The 19,178-nt window shown below is 39.2% G+C and overlaps 1 protein-coding gene across 1 annotated transcript in view; it reads left to right on the forward strand.

Moving 5' to 3' along the window:
* Positions 1-2,834: 2,834 nt before the first annotated feature.
* btbd8 (BTB domain containing 8) overlaps positions 2,835-19,178 on the forward strand; it is a 32,866-nt gene continuing 16,522 nt past the window's right edge. The window contains 9 exon segments of the mRNA XM_051947655.1: positions 2,835-2,963; positions 4,814-4,932; positions 8,304-8,483; positions 10,364-10,488; positions 11,553-11,670; positions 13,535-13,624; positions 15,050-15,130; positions 15,221-15,317; positions 17,628-17,716. Of these exon segments, the coding sequence (XP_051803615.1) occupies positions 4,829-4,932; positions 8,304-8,483; positions 10,364-10,488; positions 11,553-11,670; positions 13,535-13,624; positions 15,050-15,130; positions 15,221-15,317; positions 17,628-17,716 (884 nt within the window). The 5' untranslated portion in view covers positions 2,835-2,963; positions 4,814-4,828.

Consider the following 19,178-nt stretch of genomic DNA (forward strand, 5'->3'; position numbering starts at 1 on the left):
CTTTGTTATCATTAGCATCTGTTAAACAATACTGCTAAAGCATGAAGCATAGTACAACTCAATAATGCAGTGAGAAAACTATTTGGAGTATTGTGTCTGAGACTTTATGGGCTCACTTTTTCCTCTCAACCTGCATCTGCATCTATTCTCTGGACTGTTAAATGTTCTGTCACCCCAAATTACCAATAAATAAGATTTATGAAAAACAGTTAGGTACAACTTACAGGTACAACATTATTATAGCTGTAAATCATCATAAATAGGGCTTTTTCAAGGCAAACAATGATAAAGTCCCTGCTCTGAAATTAACATAGAGTGGGTACGGAAAGTATTCAGACCCCTTGAAATTTTTCACTCTCAGAACAGAAATGTAGAAATTTTGGCAAATTTATTAAAAAAGAAAAACTGAAATATCACACGGTCATAAGTATTCAGACCCTTTGCAGCAACATTCATATTTAGCTCACATGCTGTCCATTTCTTCTGATCCTCCTCGAGATGGTTCTGCTTCTTTATTGGAGTCCAGCTGTGTTCAATTAAACTGATTGGACTTGATTAGGAAAGGCACACACCTGTCTATACAAGACTTTACAGCTCACAGTGCATGTCAGAGCAAATGAGAATCATGAGGTCGAAGGAACTGCCCAAGGAGCTCAGAGACAGAATTGTGGCAAGGCACAGATCTGGCCAAAGTTACAAAAGAATTTCTGCAGCACTCCAGGTTCCTAAGAGCGCAGTGGCCTCCATAATCCTCAAATGGAAGAAGTTTGGGACGACCACAACTCTTCCTAGACCTGGCCGTCCAGCCAAACTGAGCAATGGTGGGAGAAGAGCCTTGGTGAGAGAGGTAAAGAAGAACCCAAAGATCTGTGGCTGAGCTCCAGAGATGCAGCCGGGAGATAGGAGAAAGTTCCACAAAGTCAACTATCCCTGCAGCCCTCCACCAGTCGGGGCTTTATGGCAGAGTGGCCAGACGGAAGCCTCTCCTCAGTGCAAGACACATGAAAGCCCGCATAGAGTTTGCCAAAAAACACATGAAGGACTCTGGTCTGATGAGACCAAGATTGAAGTTTTTGGTGTTAATTCTAAGCGGTATGTGTGGAGAAAACCAGGCACTGCTCATCACCTGCCCAATACAATCCCTACAGTGAAACATGGTGGTGGGAGCATCATGTTGTGGGGGTGTTTTTCAGCTGCAGGGACAGGACAACTGGTTGCAATTGAAGGAAGGATGAATGCGGCCAAGTACAGAGATATCCTGGAGGAAAACCTCTTTCAGAGTGCTCAGGAACTCAGACTGGGCCGAAGGTTCACCTTTCAACAGGACAATGACCCTAAGCACACAGCTAAAATAACAAAGGAGTGGCTTCAGAACAACTCCGTGACCGTTCTTGACTGGCCCAGCCAGGGCCCTGACCTAAACCCAATTGAGCATCTCTGGAGAGACCTCAAAATGGCTGTCCACCAACGTTCACCATCCAACCTGACAGAACTGGAGAGGATCTGCAAGGAAGAATGGCAGAGGATCCCCAAATCCAGGTGTGAAAAACTTGTTGCATCATTCCCAAGAAGACTCATGGCTGTACTAGCTGAAAAGGGTGCTTCTACTCAATACTGAGCACAGGGTCTGAATACTTATGACGGTGTGATAGTTCAGTTTTTCTTTTTTAATAAATTTGCAAAAATTTCTACATTTCTGTTTTTTTTTTTCTGTCAAGATGGGGTGCTGAGTGTACATTAATGAGAAGTAAAATGAACTCCTTTGATTTTGGCTGCAATGAAACAAAGAGTGAAAAATTCCAAGGGGTCTGAATACTTTCCGTACCCACTGTAAAAAACAGTGGGATACTTCACTTTGACTACAGCACTGTGGTTCACATTTTATATTCTTTTTAGCCTGAAACAATCTGTGAATGGTGCAATTATTTGATGGAAATCTAAAGATTTCTGGGATGTATTTCAGCCCTCATTATGTCAAGATTCTGACAGTGTTTCTGGTACAAAATGATTCAACCTTACTCAAGTAACCAAGGACAACAAACTTAACTTAGAGTGGTGAGCAACTAATTTTCAATTTTTTCTATATTCTACTGCCCTAAAACTGTGTTAGGGCATTCTCCATAAATCCTTAATGGGGCCTGAAGCTCACTGAGATTTCATAGCTTTTCTTTTAATTTTATTTGCATTAGGCCGCGTTAGATCAGATCCAGATTTAAAACCATTATATGTAAACTGGTCAAATCTGGCCTAAATTTTTATTATGCCAGAGAAGCTAAAGACTCTTTAAAACACATTTTCTGATTTGTGATTACTTTTATCTGTTTGTAAAAATGCTAAAAATTATTTATACATACACACAAACACACACACGTTTTAGATGTGGGTCTGGTTTTATTTAATCCTTTTTTAACATTCTCACATATCAGTAACTGTATTTTAAAGAACATCCTCTTTGGCATAATTTGTTCCAGATTTGACCAGTCTATAATTAGGGGTTTTAGATCTGGATCGTGTCTCATGTGGTCTGCATGCAAAAAAAAAAAAAAAGCTGTCAAATGTCGCTTTTGTATTTCACTAATAGAAAAAACTTTCATAAATTTAAAAGTGGGCTTCAGACAGCATTTAGGGTTTTCTTACATCGTCTAACACGGTTTTGCGTCTTTAAAATGTAACAATAAACCAAACACGTCATTTTCCCTTAACTTTCCCCTTAAATGCCACGGCTAGGAATGGAAGCTAACCTCAGCGTCTTGCTGCCGAGTAGGAAATCCGACTTTTGGCGCTTTTGCTGAGATTTTTCCGGGTCAGGCATAAGAAACTTTGAATTCCCAGCTGTAAATGCAGCATTTCTGACCCATACTGCGCATGTGCAGTGGCTTCCAAGCTGTCTTCTCCTCCACCGTTTGACAAACCGCGTCCTAGTGGGAAGCGAACAGCGTGCAGCAGCGATGTCAACAACATCGGTCAGTGGGTCAGCCCGTTAATTAATGTTCTATAGTTGTACTTATTACTGAAGCTCATACTAACAGATAGATGTCGGTCGCAGTTACTAGCCGTAGGCCTTTTTATTTAATCGGAGTTTTAGGTTCAAGAAGATAACTAAGTACTAACGGCAGCTCATCCTAGCTAGCGTTAGCATGCTAGCTGCGAGAAAAAATGAGAGTTGTTGAGCCTTCAGGATAGAACAAAAGCAAACACAGAGAGAGTAAACACATGTGACAGCATAGTTACGTTAGTGTGGCTTCGTGTGTTTTGTTCTGGAGGAAGGCTGCTCATTAAACAGAGAGGCTGCTTCTTCTTTGTGATGTGATCAGGCGTGTTTTCGCTTAGAAGTTAGCGCATCATTTTCAACCTTTTTGTTTATTATTTTATAGCCTTTTTATGCACCCAATTAATTTATTTCTATTTTAATTTAATTTCTCTAATATAATGAATATGGGTCGTTGTCGGTCACCTCCTTAAATTTTCATTGATTTAAAGTAACTTGGTAAAACAGCGCCTCTCTGTATTCTAATGGTAGATAAACATAAGTTAGCTAGTGTGGCGAAGGGTGGTACTGCACTCGTGTCAGGTCAGTCAGGGAAGTTACAGAAGGTGAGGCTAGCAGCGTTTATTAAAATATTAGACATAAAGCTATGAAAAGGTGGCTTGCAATTTGATAGTTAAGGTCAAGAAAACTTAACTTGCGGCACCGACTGACCTTTTCTCAGTTGTTTCCTTCAATGTAATGATGTAAAACCTTGTTTGACATTTTAGGTAAACCTTTAATGCTGTATGAAACCCACTGTGAAATTTGTGAAACAGTTATTCATTGTGTTTGTATTTACATGTAAGACACTTTAGACCAGGCCCAAATCTAAAGCTTCTGTATATAGACAGGTCAAATCTGGACTACGTTGTTTTACAAAGGCTAAAGATTCTTTTTAGCACAATTTCTGATTTGTGAAACCTCTATTCTGCTTGTGAAATTTCACTTCTTTTTTGCATGTCGATCGCATTAGACCAGGTTCAGCTCTTTAACTACTATATTTATATGCAGGTCAAATCTCTAACATTTTGTTAGAGGTACAAAATAGTCTTTAAAACACATTTTTTAATCTGTGAAATGTTTACTATTTTTGTGAAATTACAACAAAGGAAAACGTCACAGCTTTTTCTGAAGTAGACCACATAAGACCAGGTCAAGCTCTAAAACTTTAATAATTATATATACTTTCCCCTTTTTTTTTTGGCATTTTCACTGAAAGATGTAATGTTTCACAGAATGGAAGCTGTGTTTTAGCCTTTGAAGGACAGTGTAGTCCAGATGTGACCGTTTTATATGCAGTGGTTTTGGACTTTGCTTTGATTGTGTCTAAATGAAAAATGTAGTGAAATCAATTTTTGTTGCATTTTTGCGGATGCAGTAATATTTTCTCAAATTTTAAAATAGGTTCCACGCAACAATAAGGGTTCTCTGAAAATGTCGAGCAAGGTTTTGTCATTAAAATGTGGGAAAGACAAATACACAGTCACTCGGCTATGCAATAAAGTTTTCGATAACTTTTCATTTAACAGCTGAGGCGAACGTCAGCGTTGTCATATAAGTGAATATGATTTGGCACATTCTATTACAGCTCCAGTACTCTCTAAAAGTAGGATTGCAGCATGACACTTTCTGGTATATTTTTTGTAATTTGTGTCTCTGCAGTTGTTTAGATGACTTGTTTTACTTCTATTTCTCTAAATATTCACACAATGTGCCATTTGATGTTTTGTAATCCTCCAGTCTGCTAATTCACAACCTGACGTGTCTGTCTTGTCTCTGTCTTAGAAAACATAACAAACCATGATTACCACTGAGGCTACAAGAGAGTTCCAGGCCAAAGAGCGTAAATACAAAGAGCAGCTGAAAAGATGTTTATCATCTGCTTTGTCTGCAGACCTGAGCAGGTAAGGCATGTGAAAGGGACTAGGGTTAAAAGCTGAAATGTTAAAAAATGTCAGTCAATAACACAGTCCCTGCTCTCACACAGAAACACAAATTAACCAGTTGACACAGTGGTAGATCAGCAGCTCTTCATTTTAGTCAAAGGAGTCTGTTGGCTTTCTTTAAAGCTAGCATTCCCTGCTGGAAAGGGCTGTCGGCAACATAAATCACTGATTATATTCCAAATATAGCTTACACTTACTCTGATATTGATTTTATTTTTTAGGTGATTAAAACACCTTTTGCTGCTTTGCTGCCCTTGTCAGCCACAGTACGTTGTTTAGCTTCCGTTGTGCTGCAGTGATTGGTTGTCTTATCTGGGTAGCCTAGATTTGCCTCTGCGTTATAAAGTAGGCCTGTGAAGCGCATGCAAATATCTGTGCTTGTCTGGCCTTTTCCAGATTCATGCCGACCCCTGCTTAAAGTTGCATCATGGGAATTGCAGGATCCAGCTTTTATTTATCAGTCTCTTCTTCTTATCTCTTCTAATCTGTCATTTTTTTTGTAAATGTGATTGGAAATTACATGGAGAACCCTTTTCACCACATTGCAAAGCATGGAATTTGGTCACTGGTCATTCAAATGACTTATTTTAGTTTTTAAGTAGCTTTTTAAATTATATTTAATGCAGATTTTTATCAATTAAACCTATGTTGATTTGATTTGATTTAAGTTTATTTCAACACCCCGCATATATAATTAAACATTTACAATTCCCACTAACTTACAGTTACTCGCAAGGTTTGAAAAGGGGATGGAAGAAGCTTTGCTTTTCATTTTCCAACCCCTCACACCACAACATAAGCAGTTAAACTTTAGGGGATACACTTAAATGCAAATTTTTAAAAGCTGCTCCTGTGTCATGAAAGAATTTAGATTTTCCACGAGTTAAAACAGTTTTTTGTTTGAGGATTTATGAAGCATCAATATCGCCATAACCCTGACTACACTTGTGCGTGTTCTCACCTTTGGAGCCCCCTGTACACACTTGCAACCTTTCATCTGTGATGCTGGTTTATTGCTGACAAGTCTGATGTCACACTAAGATATTTTCCGCCCACTGAGTGAAATAGCAGAAAAGTTAAATAAGTCACTGGTTTGTGATTGTGTTTAAGAATTATACAGTAGAAGAATGAGGAATGCAGGCGACTGAAAACCAGCTACCGCCTCATTTTTTTTGTTTGAAGAAGTACAGCAATTCACTAACTGGGAAAAGGATGGGGAAATGGTGAGGAATAATCTGGTAAAATGCAGCTTTTAGTTCTAAAATTCCTCCGAGAATTTCCATATAGTTTCTTATAATCAGCATCGCTGACTCACACAAATTGGGAGATTTTTCTGTCAGGCTCTGTCTTGTACTTTAACTTTTATTGTCTCAACACCAAGAGAGACAGACAGTGTGCAATATATGCAGCTGACACAGCAGTAGTAAAGTCATTAATTATTTGCATCATCTGTCTTGTTGTGAGAGCACATAGGCTTTTTAACCTAAATGCTTTTTAACAAGAGAGCTGTTGAACTGCTGTGCACAGATTCACAGTTTCAACAGTGATTGTTGAAACAAAGAAGTCACGCTCAAAATGAATTGAGTATTTATTTATTTTTTCAAGCTACAGTCTGAATATGGTTTTCTCTGTAGAATTACAATATTTTTTGCAGTCAAGTAGAGTGGATTAAGACAAAGAGTTCTTATTTTTTCTGCTTGAATGCAATAATATTTGCATTTGTGGTATCATTGCGACTGGAAGTGATCCAATCAGTGAAGTAAATACAAAGTGTTGGCAACAATCTGTTGACGTAATTATGAAAATAGAGTTTATTATATTCAGCCTGTAAATTACAGCTGATACTTAAAGGGAATATGTGTGTATAATTTGAATGGCAGGAATTAAATGCAAATAGTATCCATCCATCCGTCCATCCATCCATCCATCCATCCATCCATCCATCCATCCATCCATCCATCCATCCATCCATCCTCCTTTACTGCAGAATCAGTCCCTATTAGTCATAATACAGCATTATGTATGAGCTTGGTTTACTGGACAAGGACTCCCCCTCCTCACAAATCCCAATTTAATCCCTCCCAATAATAAGAATACCCAAGGGCCCTGTTTTCCTCAGTTAATAGGATCTACAAATAAAACTCAGTATGCAGTAAAGTTACCTTACATTGTGCTTGAAGCTCGTGGATCAAGCTCACGTGGCTTTGAGCCGTTCAAGGATGTAAATATCCCTGTTGCGTGATCAATTTGTGCACTTCTCATCAGAGGGTTGCAAAAATGGACACAACACCAACGTTTGGATTCGTAGCGCCCAGTTGGCCCTGAGCTGACTGATTTCTGGGTCACCCACATCAGTCATTGAGCCAGGACGAGATATAATGATTGTAAAGAAGAAATGGACCGCCTCAGGACTCTGTATGTGTTATTCTGAAGTGGAAAAATAGGCCATCAGATTCATTTTTGAAGCTCTGGCCTTTGCTTATTGCTTTTATTATTATATGTTGGATTTTAAATGTTTAAAGTCCAAACCATTTCTTGCTGTTTTTTGCTCCTGACATGTTTTTACTCACCGTGGACTCATTTTTCACTTCAGTATGATGTGACTAGTAGTGGAGAGAGCTCAAAAATGTCTTTGCATCATGGCCTATTATAATACCATAAATCATAAAAATAAAAACTGAAAGTTAAATTTCTATGATTTTTATTATACAAAGATCGAAAAAAGCGTGGAATCAGCATTTAAAACAGTCTTCCAAATGCTCTGAGGAGACACCAATAATAGTGACGCTACATTTTATAGATGTTTTACTATTTACATTTTTAAGTTGTTTACATGCTTGTCTCTTCTCTGTGTACACACAGCATTCAGTTCAGCCAAGTTCAGCTGACAAAGCCCTGAATTTTTTCATGTCTGTTTTGGTCTCAGTTGAGTCACTAATTGCTTCATAGTTTTACACAGGAGTTCAAAATTTTTTGTTTTGTACATAATCTGGATATTGCAGACAGTTTATTTTTGGCAGCTGTTTAGTTTTTAAAATGACAAGTGTAGTAGAATAACATGATTTCAATGAAATGTCACAATTTATAGTTAAAAGTTCAATGGTTTTCCTAATTAAACGATAAGTCAGATAATTTTGTTCTTTGTCTAATGGAAAATTGATGTCACAATTGTTTTTGTTTTTGCACTTTCTCATATGTATTTCAGAGGATTGGATGTACATTTAATTTGAAAACATTTCCATCTTGTCACCAACTGTAGTTCATTTTGTTGTGTGGTTTGTATTTCGAGGGCGTTGCCCCTAATGCAGTGTTGTAATATATTTCTTCAGGTTGCTGCAGGAGGAACTGGAGGCAGATGTTTCTCTGTATGCTGCTTCTGGCTCGCTCCGAGCACACAGAGCTGTACTGCTGGCCAGAGCTCCTCATGTGCTTCGTGGACAAACACACAAAGATCCCATCATCATCCATCTTCCTGGCTATGAGCTCTCTGCGCTGAAAGACTTCCTCAGGTAGGCAATGGGTTCCTGTGGATTTGCTGACTTAGGCAACTTCCATTTCCCCGTAGAGATCGAAGAAACATTCAGTAGTTTCACATGAAGCCTTAAGTCTCCATCTGCTTTCTGGGAGTGGTTGTTCAGACACATCACTTACCCCTGTATGTTAGTATTACAGTTGCAGCATCTGTCTGACAGAGGGCGCCAAGTACACCATATTTATTCTGCTGGGTTTACTTGTGTTTGTATTTTTGTGTGAAGTAGCACTGTAAATGCTATTCAAGAAAAAATTACATCCCATTTTCATGTTAGTGTTGTGGCACAAATCCCAAATTAAGTGCTTACAATCATCTGCTGTAAGGTTCTTGCGCAGCAGTTGCATAGTTATCATGAAGGCTTTAGTGTGTACTCTTTGATCCACTGATTTATGTCTCATTTGCAACATCTAATTGGGACTAGAAGAACAAGTCGTCCTTGTTTAGGAACAGCGCCGGTGGGGTTAAAAATCAGCTTCAAGCTCCTTTCACACATGGAGACTGCAACACCGCTAATTCCTCGTATCCAGTTGTGTAGGAGGTTGTTGGCATTTATTCATCTGCCGTTAAAATGAATTGCATATGGAATCAGCTACTACAGAATGTCACTGTTTTGGAGAGATTAGGTCGGCTCTTTCATTCACAATGAAGATAGGCAGGAAAACAGTCAAGTGGACAAAACTGGTGGTAGCGGGAAATTCATTTCATACCAGTCAAACAGTATTGAAGTAGCTACTCAAAAAAAGTAATGCATTACAGATTACTCATTACTTTTTGAAAGCAATGCATCATTTTACAGAAAGTAAATGTTACATTACTTTTGTGTTTCTCCACATTACTTGAGATGCTTTGTTACTTACTTGCCAATAAACAGCATAATATTAAACCTTGCTTATGCCCACTTATCAACAGAAATTCCAGTCTTCAGAAGATGAACATACTCAAAATCTTTCTTTTTATTTGTTTGTCTTATCTGTTATTTAGTAAAGTCATACATGTGCAAAGTTAGTGAAAACCAGCCCAAAGAGAGCTTCATAGAAAAATGTTGTGGTAAAAACAAGGCCTACTTACAGAAGAGAATCAAGGCGGTGCCAAGAAGATACGCTGTCCCTTTATGGCTGCATTTTATGGCAGCATTACAGATACATGTGATGTAATTGAAATGACTTTGTACTTTGTCGTGTGTCACCTCCACCACTGCAGCTAAATAATCTACTAAAGATCGTCTTTAAAATTAAAAAGATGGACATTTAGTGAAGATTTAGAATTTTACATGGAAATCTCACAGCATCCTTGACAAAAGTATAAAATGTTTGCGTATGCTCAATAATAGTGAATTTGACTGTATGCTCCAAAACTACTGTAGCTGTGCAGTTAAAGCTGAGCCATAAAGTAAAGCTTCCAATTTACTATTCTATCCTCACATCAAATTCCTGTTTTTATCAAGATGTCTGGACAGCGACTGCCTGGAAGATGCAGAGCTTTGTGAAGGATTGTCAGCATTTGGGGCTTTTAGTGGAGTTTATGGAGGAAGTTGCTGGGAAAATGACTGTTTGGATTGCTCTGCTCAATCTTTTCCTACTTTGACTACAAACAGCTGATACATTTACAGTGATAGTCAGAGCATCCTGGGCAGAGTAAGTACTTTTCAGAAGCAGTTGGGATATATTTATTCTAACTGTTTGCCTTTGATACCGTCACTTTATAAGTTTGCCAGTCATGAGCAGAAATAGAAAATCCTGCACAGTTCAGGCTGAGGCTGACTGTGTCACTGAAGTCACAGTGCATCGAATGAAAATGTAATTTAAATATGTATGAAAAGCACAGTTTTAATTAACTTTTAGAGTCTCCCCCCTGCAGGCGGGTGTACACAGCAGAGCAGAGCATGCGCTCAGCTGAAGTAATCCCAGATGTGGAGGGCTCCGTGCCTGAAAGTACTCTGCCTGTTCCCAACCCAGCAGACCTTCATCATTCCACTGACTCAGGTACCAGAGTGAAAGGTTTATTCGAGGTTGTGTTACCATTCAGCTGCCCTCCTCCATACACTTTCTTCACATCATGTTATCTCAGCCATAATCCACTTAAGAGCTAATCGCCTTTGCATCCCTCTTGTCGTTGATGCTAATTAAAGCATTGCCATGCTACGGATAATTCATGTTTAGCTCTGCTTTATGGTTTTTTGTTTTTTTTTTACTGCATTTTTTAGTGAAGTGGTTTAATAATGTGTCACCCACAGATTAACCCGAGCAGTTTCTGGTGTTATTACATCCTGTCGTATTTTTGCTCACTGCCGACAATTTTTTAAAATTACATATATAGTCCTATCCCTCTGTGAAAACGGCACAATCATGACTAGAAGGAGAGAGAACTCAAAAATTACCTTTGTGCGGTATGAAGTAGTTATGTCATAAAGCATAAATGGTAAAAATAAAAAAACTTTAATTTCTTTGTCTATTTATTTTACAAAAATGTTGTAACACTCGACTCTGCATCTACAATATGTGTTAACAATACAGGAAAAACATTTGGACTCTTTTTACCATAGATATTTTAGTGCTTTCATTTTTCATTTCTTTCATTGCTTGTCTCCTATCTGCTTTATGTAAACACAGCCTGCAGTGTAATCGAAAAGTCCCTGAATCTTCCTCTGAATTTTTGTCTTTTAACTGTTTGTCACAGGCACAAAGAGAACACAGATTTGTTTTTATGATGCAACAAATCATGTTACGGGTCAGAATTGATCCAAGAGTTGATTTTGAAGAAATATAACAATTTAAAGCTTAGATTTAGAGTGAATAGCATGCCACTGATGGGTAATTGAAGAACCGCTGGAAAGCTGGAGCATCCAGTGATTCTCTGTGTTTCTACAGCTTCCAGCTCTGATAATTGTCAGTTTTGTAAAGACACACACGCCTTTCAAACCAGCCGGCTTGTTTTTGAGTTCAATGGGTTAACAATGTTCTCCACAGATTATTGTTCACCTAAAGCTTTTCTCTTATTCGCTCTCCCCTTCCTGTCCTGTTCGGTTATCCACCTCATCTTTTCTCAGACGCTGTTGTTCTGGAGCCAGCTTCTGGCCTTGGAGCTGACTTGCTGGATCTGTACCAAAGAGGAGAACAGTGCGACATCACCATCCAAGTAGCAGAGCACGTCTTCTCCTGCCACAGGTATTAAAACTGCTTGTTTTGGCATCTCGGCGCTCTGAATAGACATCTGGAATTCAGTCTGTTTTCTGTGTCTTCATTGGCTGCGCGTCACAGTCACATTTACAAGATGCACGACACCCAAGAAGGTCGCACATATGCTGTTGACTGTGGAGAAGTGGTGGGTGGTCATTCAGTAATGCAGAGGTAGTAGTAGCAGCTGGTAACCATGGAGACAGGTTTCTCCCAGCTCCTGCTTAGTGGAGCAGCCAGCCAGCCAGCCACAGCTCATCAGACTAGACTGTTTCTTGGTTGCTCTGCAGCACTCATATGTACAACGACGAAGTGTGAGCAACAGCAGTTCTAAATCAGAAGCTAAGCCCGGGCTTCACCAGTCTGTCACCCACTCCTCTACTTTAATTATTAATTTATTCACACCTCCAGAGAGGTACATGCTTTACAAGAGGGATGTGGTTACAGAATGAAAATGTGGTTTTGTAATTTGTTGTAATTACAAAACCAGCAATATGACAAGTGGCAAGTAGAGAGGTGGTCCCTGTCAAAAAGTTACGTCACAAGTTTTGAATGTGAGTTTTTGAATGCTAAGTGTGAAGGCCTTGATTCCAGATTAGGTTTGCTGTTACAGAAATGCAGTTTTGAGAAACTCTGGCACTGTAAAAAAGAAATCTGTTGTGATAGTCTGTGGAATAGAGCCTGTATTGACATTGAAATAGTTTTTCTTGCTCGAATTGTTCCTCCTGTCCATATGAGATATACCTCCATAATGTGTTTTGAATTTAAGTGACGGAGCAAAATGAGTCCTTGTTCTGTGCAAAAATACAGTCACCTGAAGTTAATGAGGCTTAAGAAGTCTGACCTCTACAAATCAAGTGGGTGTTGTCCAAAGTTAAAATATACTGACTTAAGATTTTGTGTTACTAGCCATGCTTTGATGTAACTGTCAAGCCAGTTTGAAGCAAACTTTTGAAATACAAATATTCAGAATTGATTTCAATCTGTAAAAACTGGATCCATGCAGACATCTCATTTCTTACACTGAACAAGGACTGTGGATTCCGTTCCCCATTGGAATCAGTTTAGGAAGTCTTTCAGTGACCAGTGTGAACAGGTGGAATGATTGAAACCAGCAATAACCTGCAGAACTGAGCTGGTAAACTTTTGAAAAAGGAGAGAGCATCTTAGAGAGGCAGATGGGAAGTTTACAGAAGAGGGCTTAGAAAAGGAGATGCACATACATTTTTTTCAATAATATTTCAACTAAGGTTCATCCTGTTTACATGTGATAATTACAGCAATGTGTTTTTGATGCTGGAAATACAATATAGAGATAGGTTGCATCTGTTGATATGTTTTTTCGAGCAGCTGTTTGGACAGAAAAATGTTAACGCTTTCCTCAAAGCCCAGAATGATGCACTTAGATGTCTTGTTTGTCCACAACCCAAAGATAAGCAGTTTACTGTCATAGAAGATAAAATAAAGCAGATAATTAATATTCACAATTATGAAGCTAGAATCCGATAATTAAAATAATTTATTCAATTATCAAGATATTAAGCGATAATTGTAGTTGACAACTATTTAATTAGTCATAGCAGCTCTTCTGCAGATAACAGTGTGGGCAGAACAATGTTTTTTTTTTTGCCTCAAAGGAAAGGCATTTTAAATATTACATTATTTCCATATCAAGTATAATCAAGCCAGGGAGAATACAAACACAGTCTTTAGACACTGAAGAACACACGGTATAATTTTTGGTCCTCTGTCACTTCAAAACCACTGAAGTGCACTCAATCCCAGCAGATGACATGTAAAATATTAAACGGTGGGTGGATCTGACATGCAACTGCCTGCTTTATTGGGTTTCTAGGGCAATCCTGTGTGCACGGTCTCAGTACTTCCGAGCCATGCTCAGCGGGAGTTGGATGGAGAGCTCCAGACAATGCATCACTCTGCAAGGGTAAGACTGGTACATCAGCATCATCTAGCAGCACGTCGCAGAGATCAATAATACACCTCTGCTCCTGCTCTAACACATCATTCCTGAACAATGCAGCTGAATTACTGCATGTACTGCATTAATTATTCATTCTTTGACACAGCTCTGTACAGTGTGGGGTTTCACTCACAATGCCGTGTTTTAAATCCACATATCCAAAAATGCACACGGCACCCACTACCAGTGGAATGTCAAAGAGTTTGCTCAGATTTCTACCAATCAAGGTTGCAATGTTTCCTCTGCAAGGCACACAAATGTCTTCTCATCCAGTGACTGCAACCCACCCCCTCACTACCACCCGCAGTCTACTTCTTTCAGAGCGGCAGAGGCAAACGAAGCCCTTTATTTCCTCGGGGGAGAGACGTGTCACTCGGCTCAGCTTTACTGATCTGAGGGTAACTGGGGAAGACACGGCTGTCAGAATGGAGAGCGGCTGCGCTGACGTGTCGGGGAAACCTTTGAGGTGGCCTCCAGGCTGCAGTCTCGTGGATGGAGTTGCATGATACATGGATTCTGTTTACCGCATTCTCAGTTGTGTTTGCCAACCTTGTAGACGAAATTAACATAATATGGTTTTGCGAACGTACAGAAAATAAGAATTGGATTAGGAACAATTTTCTATGTTTCCCCCTCTGAACCCTGAAAGTCCAGGAATATTTTTTTAAAGCAATGTTTTGTGTAAAAAAAAATGCTAAAATGGCACTATTTATCAGAGCCACAAACAGTGAAAAGAGCAAGAATCCTTAAATGTGTGGCATTTTGTTGGGAAAAAATCAAAATATAAACTTAAATTGCAATAGTTAATTAATTAATCAATTAATTTTATTGATTTAATTCTATATGTTTCATTTTAAACCTATCCAAAAACAGACAATTTGCTCTAACCGTATTCTGTAAAAATCTGAAAATTCTGTGATTGATTGATTGAATCGGATGCAGTCAAAGTCGTCTAACAAATATTGTGACTTTTCGTGCAACTGGGTTGAACTGCAGGCTGTGTTTATGCAGAGCAGATCAAATCTAGAAAAAAACAGAAATAGTAAATGTACTGTAAGTAGTAAAAAGGCAGCTATAGTAGGGAAGGCCACCATATCTTTTTGCAGTATTGGTACCACCTGGGGGCACTTGGAAAAATGTTGCACATGTCGATTCCAGGCTTTTTCTTTCATGGAATTTGTGTTGCAAGGAAATTCAGCTCTCATTATTTATGTTCTCTATACTTTTAGCCATGGTTGTGCTGTTGCCATAGAGGTGCAGGAGTTTATATTGTTGTTAAAAATGAAAAAAGTGTGACAGGAGCAAAACACACCTAGAAACTGCTTGGGGTTCAGAGGGTTCACCTATGATCCTTGACATGTAAACTGTTTTTGGTGTTTCCCTTTTCAGCTTAGGTCCAGATGAGATGGAAATCTTGCTCCAATTCATGTACGGAGCCATTGTGGATCTGCCCAGCGGAGCCAGTGCCAGGTGCTGCACATGAACAAACGGAAAGCTCAAAATTAGAACAGAGAACCAGAAAAGAAAACTGATCTGTTTGTGGTGTCTTCTGTCCCACAGTCAGGTGGTGCTGGCTGCAGACATGTTGGGTTTGGAGGGGCTGAAAGATGTAGTGGAGATGGTTCTGACCCGAGACTACTGCCGCTTCTTCCCCAAGGTCAGCAATAGGATTTATTTAAGTATTTGTTTTTGCATCTTTGTGGCCAAAATTTTAGGAAAATTTGAATTGAAGAAATTAATACACATCTTTTACATTCATATGTTGCGTTATAAGCTTATAAACAAATACATCCTTAAATGTACCCTTTTTTAAAAATCAAAACAGGACTTTAGCATCCAACAATATGCCTGCTTAATAGTGTGTAGTCAACCCAAGAAAATCTGTCAGCTGAAATCAAACTTCACAAATCCTTTGACTTGGTGTCAATTAGTTTAGAGCCAAGTCAGAGTAAACATTAAATGGTAAATAAGTCAGAGCTAGCAGTCTCCATAAGATTGGGCAGGTTCAAAGTTGTAAAAGTGTAGGGATGTTTGCGGGTAGTCTGTTCCCCTCTCCACCAAAAATAATGACCCTGGAAAGCTCAGGATATAGAGCTCTTTTCCTTTTACAGAGTAGCACCAGAGATTGTCTGCCCAATAAAAAATGTGGTCATATGAGAGCATATTGACCAACCAATGGACCTGCTGATATGAAGACAGTTCTACCACCTAAACCTGAGCATGATAATAATTAGACATGACAGTTACTTTAAGCTACCTTAGCGTAAGTACTCAGGCTTAATTCCTGTGTAAAATACAGTTACATTACACCTACAGGCCTTGTGGGTAGTTTAGCTTTCATTGTTCAATTTGCAGCTGATCAGTGTGCTTGAAGCGAAGGCTAATTGTGTCACCTGTCAATAGGAAATAATATACATAGCATACACTTTAAACTGAAGGATTTACCAGGAAAATATTGCTGCATAAATGTGAGTTGCCGTTTTCATTGAGGCTGCAGCCAATCTGGGCACATTTAGCTTCTACTTTTGTGCTAATTGCTCACCGAGCTGCTGGACTGTGTTTCTCTGTGTGAAGGCGAGCTCATAGCCACAGTCCAGCAGTCTAACTTATGTGTGGTCACTGTGTTCAAAAAATAAACACTGCGGTCTTGATTCTAAAGCCTTTACTCTGGTCGTGCTCCAAATGCACATGAGGAAAGCAGTTGGCGATAATGTTAAAATGGACAATAATTGTACAGTTAGTATAAATATAAATTCAGTAAACAGCAGTTAAGTATGTAAATTTAAAAAACCGTTTAGTCGCAGTCTGTATTTTGGGCTACATTAGTTAGACATTAATGCTTCATTGTTGTTTCTAGTAATGTGCTTGTAGCTTTGTATAAGACTTCATGTATTGCAGGGTTCTTACTCCTGTTGCGGTTGTCTTTGCAGCTCTTGTAAATCCTGTTAGTGCAATCTTTACACGATTTCCCACAACACTGATAGTCACAGATTGTGTGACCATAATGAGTCAATACAGTAGTATCTGTTGTATCTGCAGTTCTGTATTTCTGTGATCTTTCTTCAAATGAGAGGATCCAAACAATGTATAAAATACACAGAAACTGCATCTCCAACCTGCTGCAACTGTTGGATGAATACAGCATGTGTTTGGGTCAGAATGTTACACTTACTGACCTTGCTGCTTTACGGTGCCATATGTTAGTATTAGGGCTGGCCCAAATAGTGGTTTCTGGCCTCCGAATATTCGGGCCCTATTAAAGAGGAATATCCGAATATTCGTTCCGCCCCCTAACGTCGGACGGAGGGGGGTGGGGTGGATTTTGACACAGACGGCCCGAAAATTCGGATCCTTTTTTCATTTTTAGAAAGTTCTGGCCAACATTTCCTGATCACAGATTGAATCCAGTGTAAACCGACCTTCGTTGCCTTCATTTTGTCTTCAGCAGAGGTCTTCGGCATCTTGTCTTGTGTTTATGCAACGAAGTGAAGCGCGACGTCAGAGTCAGCAGCCACCCGGCCATTCGGGTGGTGTTTACAAACACGAATGGAGGAGCCGAAATGAGCCGAAGAACACGGCGGGACGAGCCGAAGTGGGCCGAAGGCGCAGGGAAGAGACGAGCTCCGAATATTTTCGTCTGGGGGGAGGAGGGAGTGATCACATCGACATATGTGTATATGTTATAGACATATGTGTATATATTTATGTGATCACACGATGAGATGAGCCGATATGTGAAGATGTGGGCCGAAGGCGGCGGGAAGACAGTAACGCGGCATATTCTTTCCGCCCGGTAACTTCTGACGGGGGGGTGGGGGGGCGAATATTCGGATACCAAATTAATATCCGGATAGTGCCCCAGCGAACGAATATCCGGATATTCGGGTCCAGCCCTAGTTAGTATGTGTTCAGAGCATTATAATGTGAATATATTCACGCCTCTTGCTTTTTGGTCATATGTGTACAGTCAGCTGACGGTGTTCAGAGAACAGTTCTTGAGTGCCTGTCCCTCACACATGCCTTAGGCCTTCAAAACCTGAACATGCATTGTAAGAGGTAAGTGTTGGACTCAGCGTTAGTTGAGCAATTTGTTTTTCTACAGTGACTCTCACAATTATAGAAACTTGTGTTTTAGCTTCGAACTTTGTATTACATCCATGCATTTGTAGAAGTTTCTGCATTTCAACCCTCTGAACCCCAAAACCTGCTGGAAGGTTTATACCAGGTTATTTTTGACGGATCAACAGAATGATGCCACTTATTGAAACCAGAAGCAAAAAAAAAAAAAAAAAAAAAAAATCAGATTGAACTTATCATGGATGATTTTTGGTTTCCAAAAATGAACCAAATCTAAGATAAAAATTTTGACATTTCATCAAAATCACATTTTTTTTTACATTTGTCAATAAAAAAAATCCCCTCCCAGAATTCCAGAAATATATAATATGCACACCATGTTCTGTAAAAAAGAAAAATAATAATCATGTTTAAAAAATGATGCATTCCACATGACAAAAAGTTTGGAACTTTTGACTGAACTGCAGGCTGTGTTTACACCAAGCAGATAGATGACAAGTATAGAAACAAATGATACAAGGTAAGTAATAAAATATCTGTGGTACCTTAAAGCGGACACATACGGTTTGAAGACCTGGCCTGTCACTGTTCGTGCTACTGTATGTTGCAATGATTCAGAAATTACCGTTTCACTGTTTGCACACTGTACTTCAGCATGTTGTTGCTAGGTAACTCGCACAAGCAATCTTACTGTGTTCTTAAGTGGCCAAGGGTAAAGAGTTATGATGCAGTTTGCTCTGGGAATTTTTTTTCGTTTTTGTTTTAACTCATAAAAGCTGCTTTTACATGAATGCTATTCCTCAAGGTTAACACATTTCTAAAGAAGCAGATATTTCAGTGCACACCAGTGTATTACTTGTATTGTACAGTATGACACCACTAGTGAAGATATTGCCAGTTTACATATATTTCATATTTAATACAAGTTATTGTTTTTTATTTCACCTGCTAAATTCAGCTCAGCCATTTGCGTGGAAAGCTGAACAATGTACATAAATTGTATTCTCTTTGTTTGCCTCCTTTAGCTTTAATTACGGCAGCACTTGAGCTGGATGTAATTGTTCAGACCTGATCATCCATGTTATCCCAGCATTTTGGACCCAAGACCGTCTTGCTTTTCATCCACTGTGAGACACTGCTCTGTCGTAGCTCACCTGAAGCGCTTGTCCTTGATTCTCCTCTTGAGAAGTGACTTCGTGATGCTGCTGTTCCTCTGAGACACTATTAGACAGCCTTCTATTCAAAGGACTTTTGTTGATTGCTGATGTGTGTTCTTTATTTAGTCAATTCTGTATTCGTGATGAGGCTGCTTTCGTAACGCAGTGAGCAAAGCTTGATGTATTGATCTTCTAACAGTGTGCTAATTTTGTGCTTTGGATACAGTTGATCTGTCTTCAAGTGTTTTAGACATCCATGCACCAACCACTGAGAAACCTTCAGT

Source organism: Acanthochromis polyacanthus, chromosome 4, assembly GCF_021347895.1.
Source record: "Acanthochromis polyacanthus isolate Apoly-LR-REF ecotype Palm Island chromosome 4, KAUST_Apoly_ChrSc, whole genome shotgun sequence".
Classification (NCBI taxonomy): domain Eukaryota; kingdom Metazoa; phylum Chordata; class Actinopteri; family Pomacentridae; genus Acanthochromis; species Acanthochromis polyacanthus.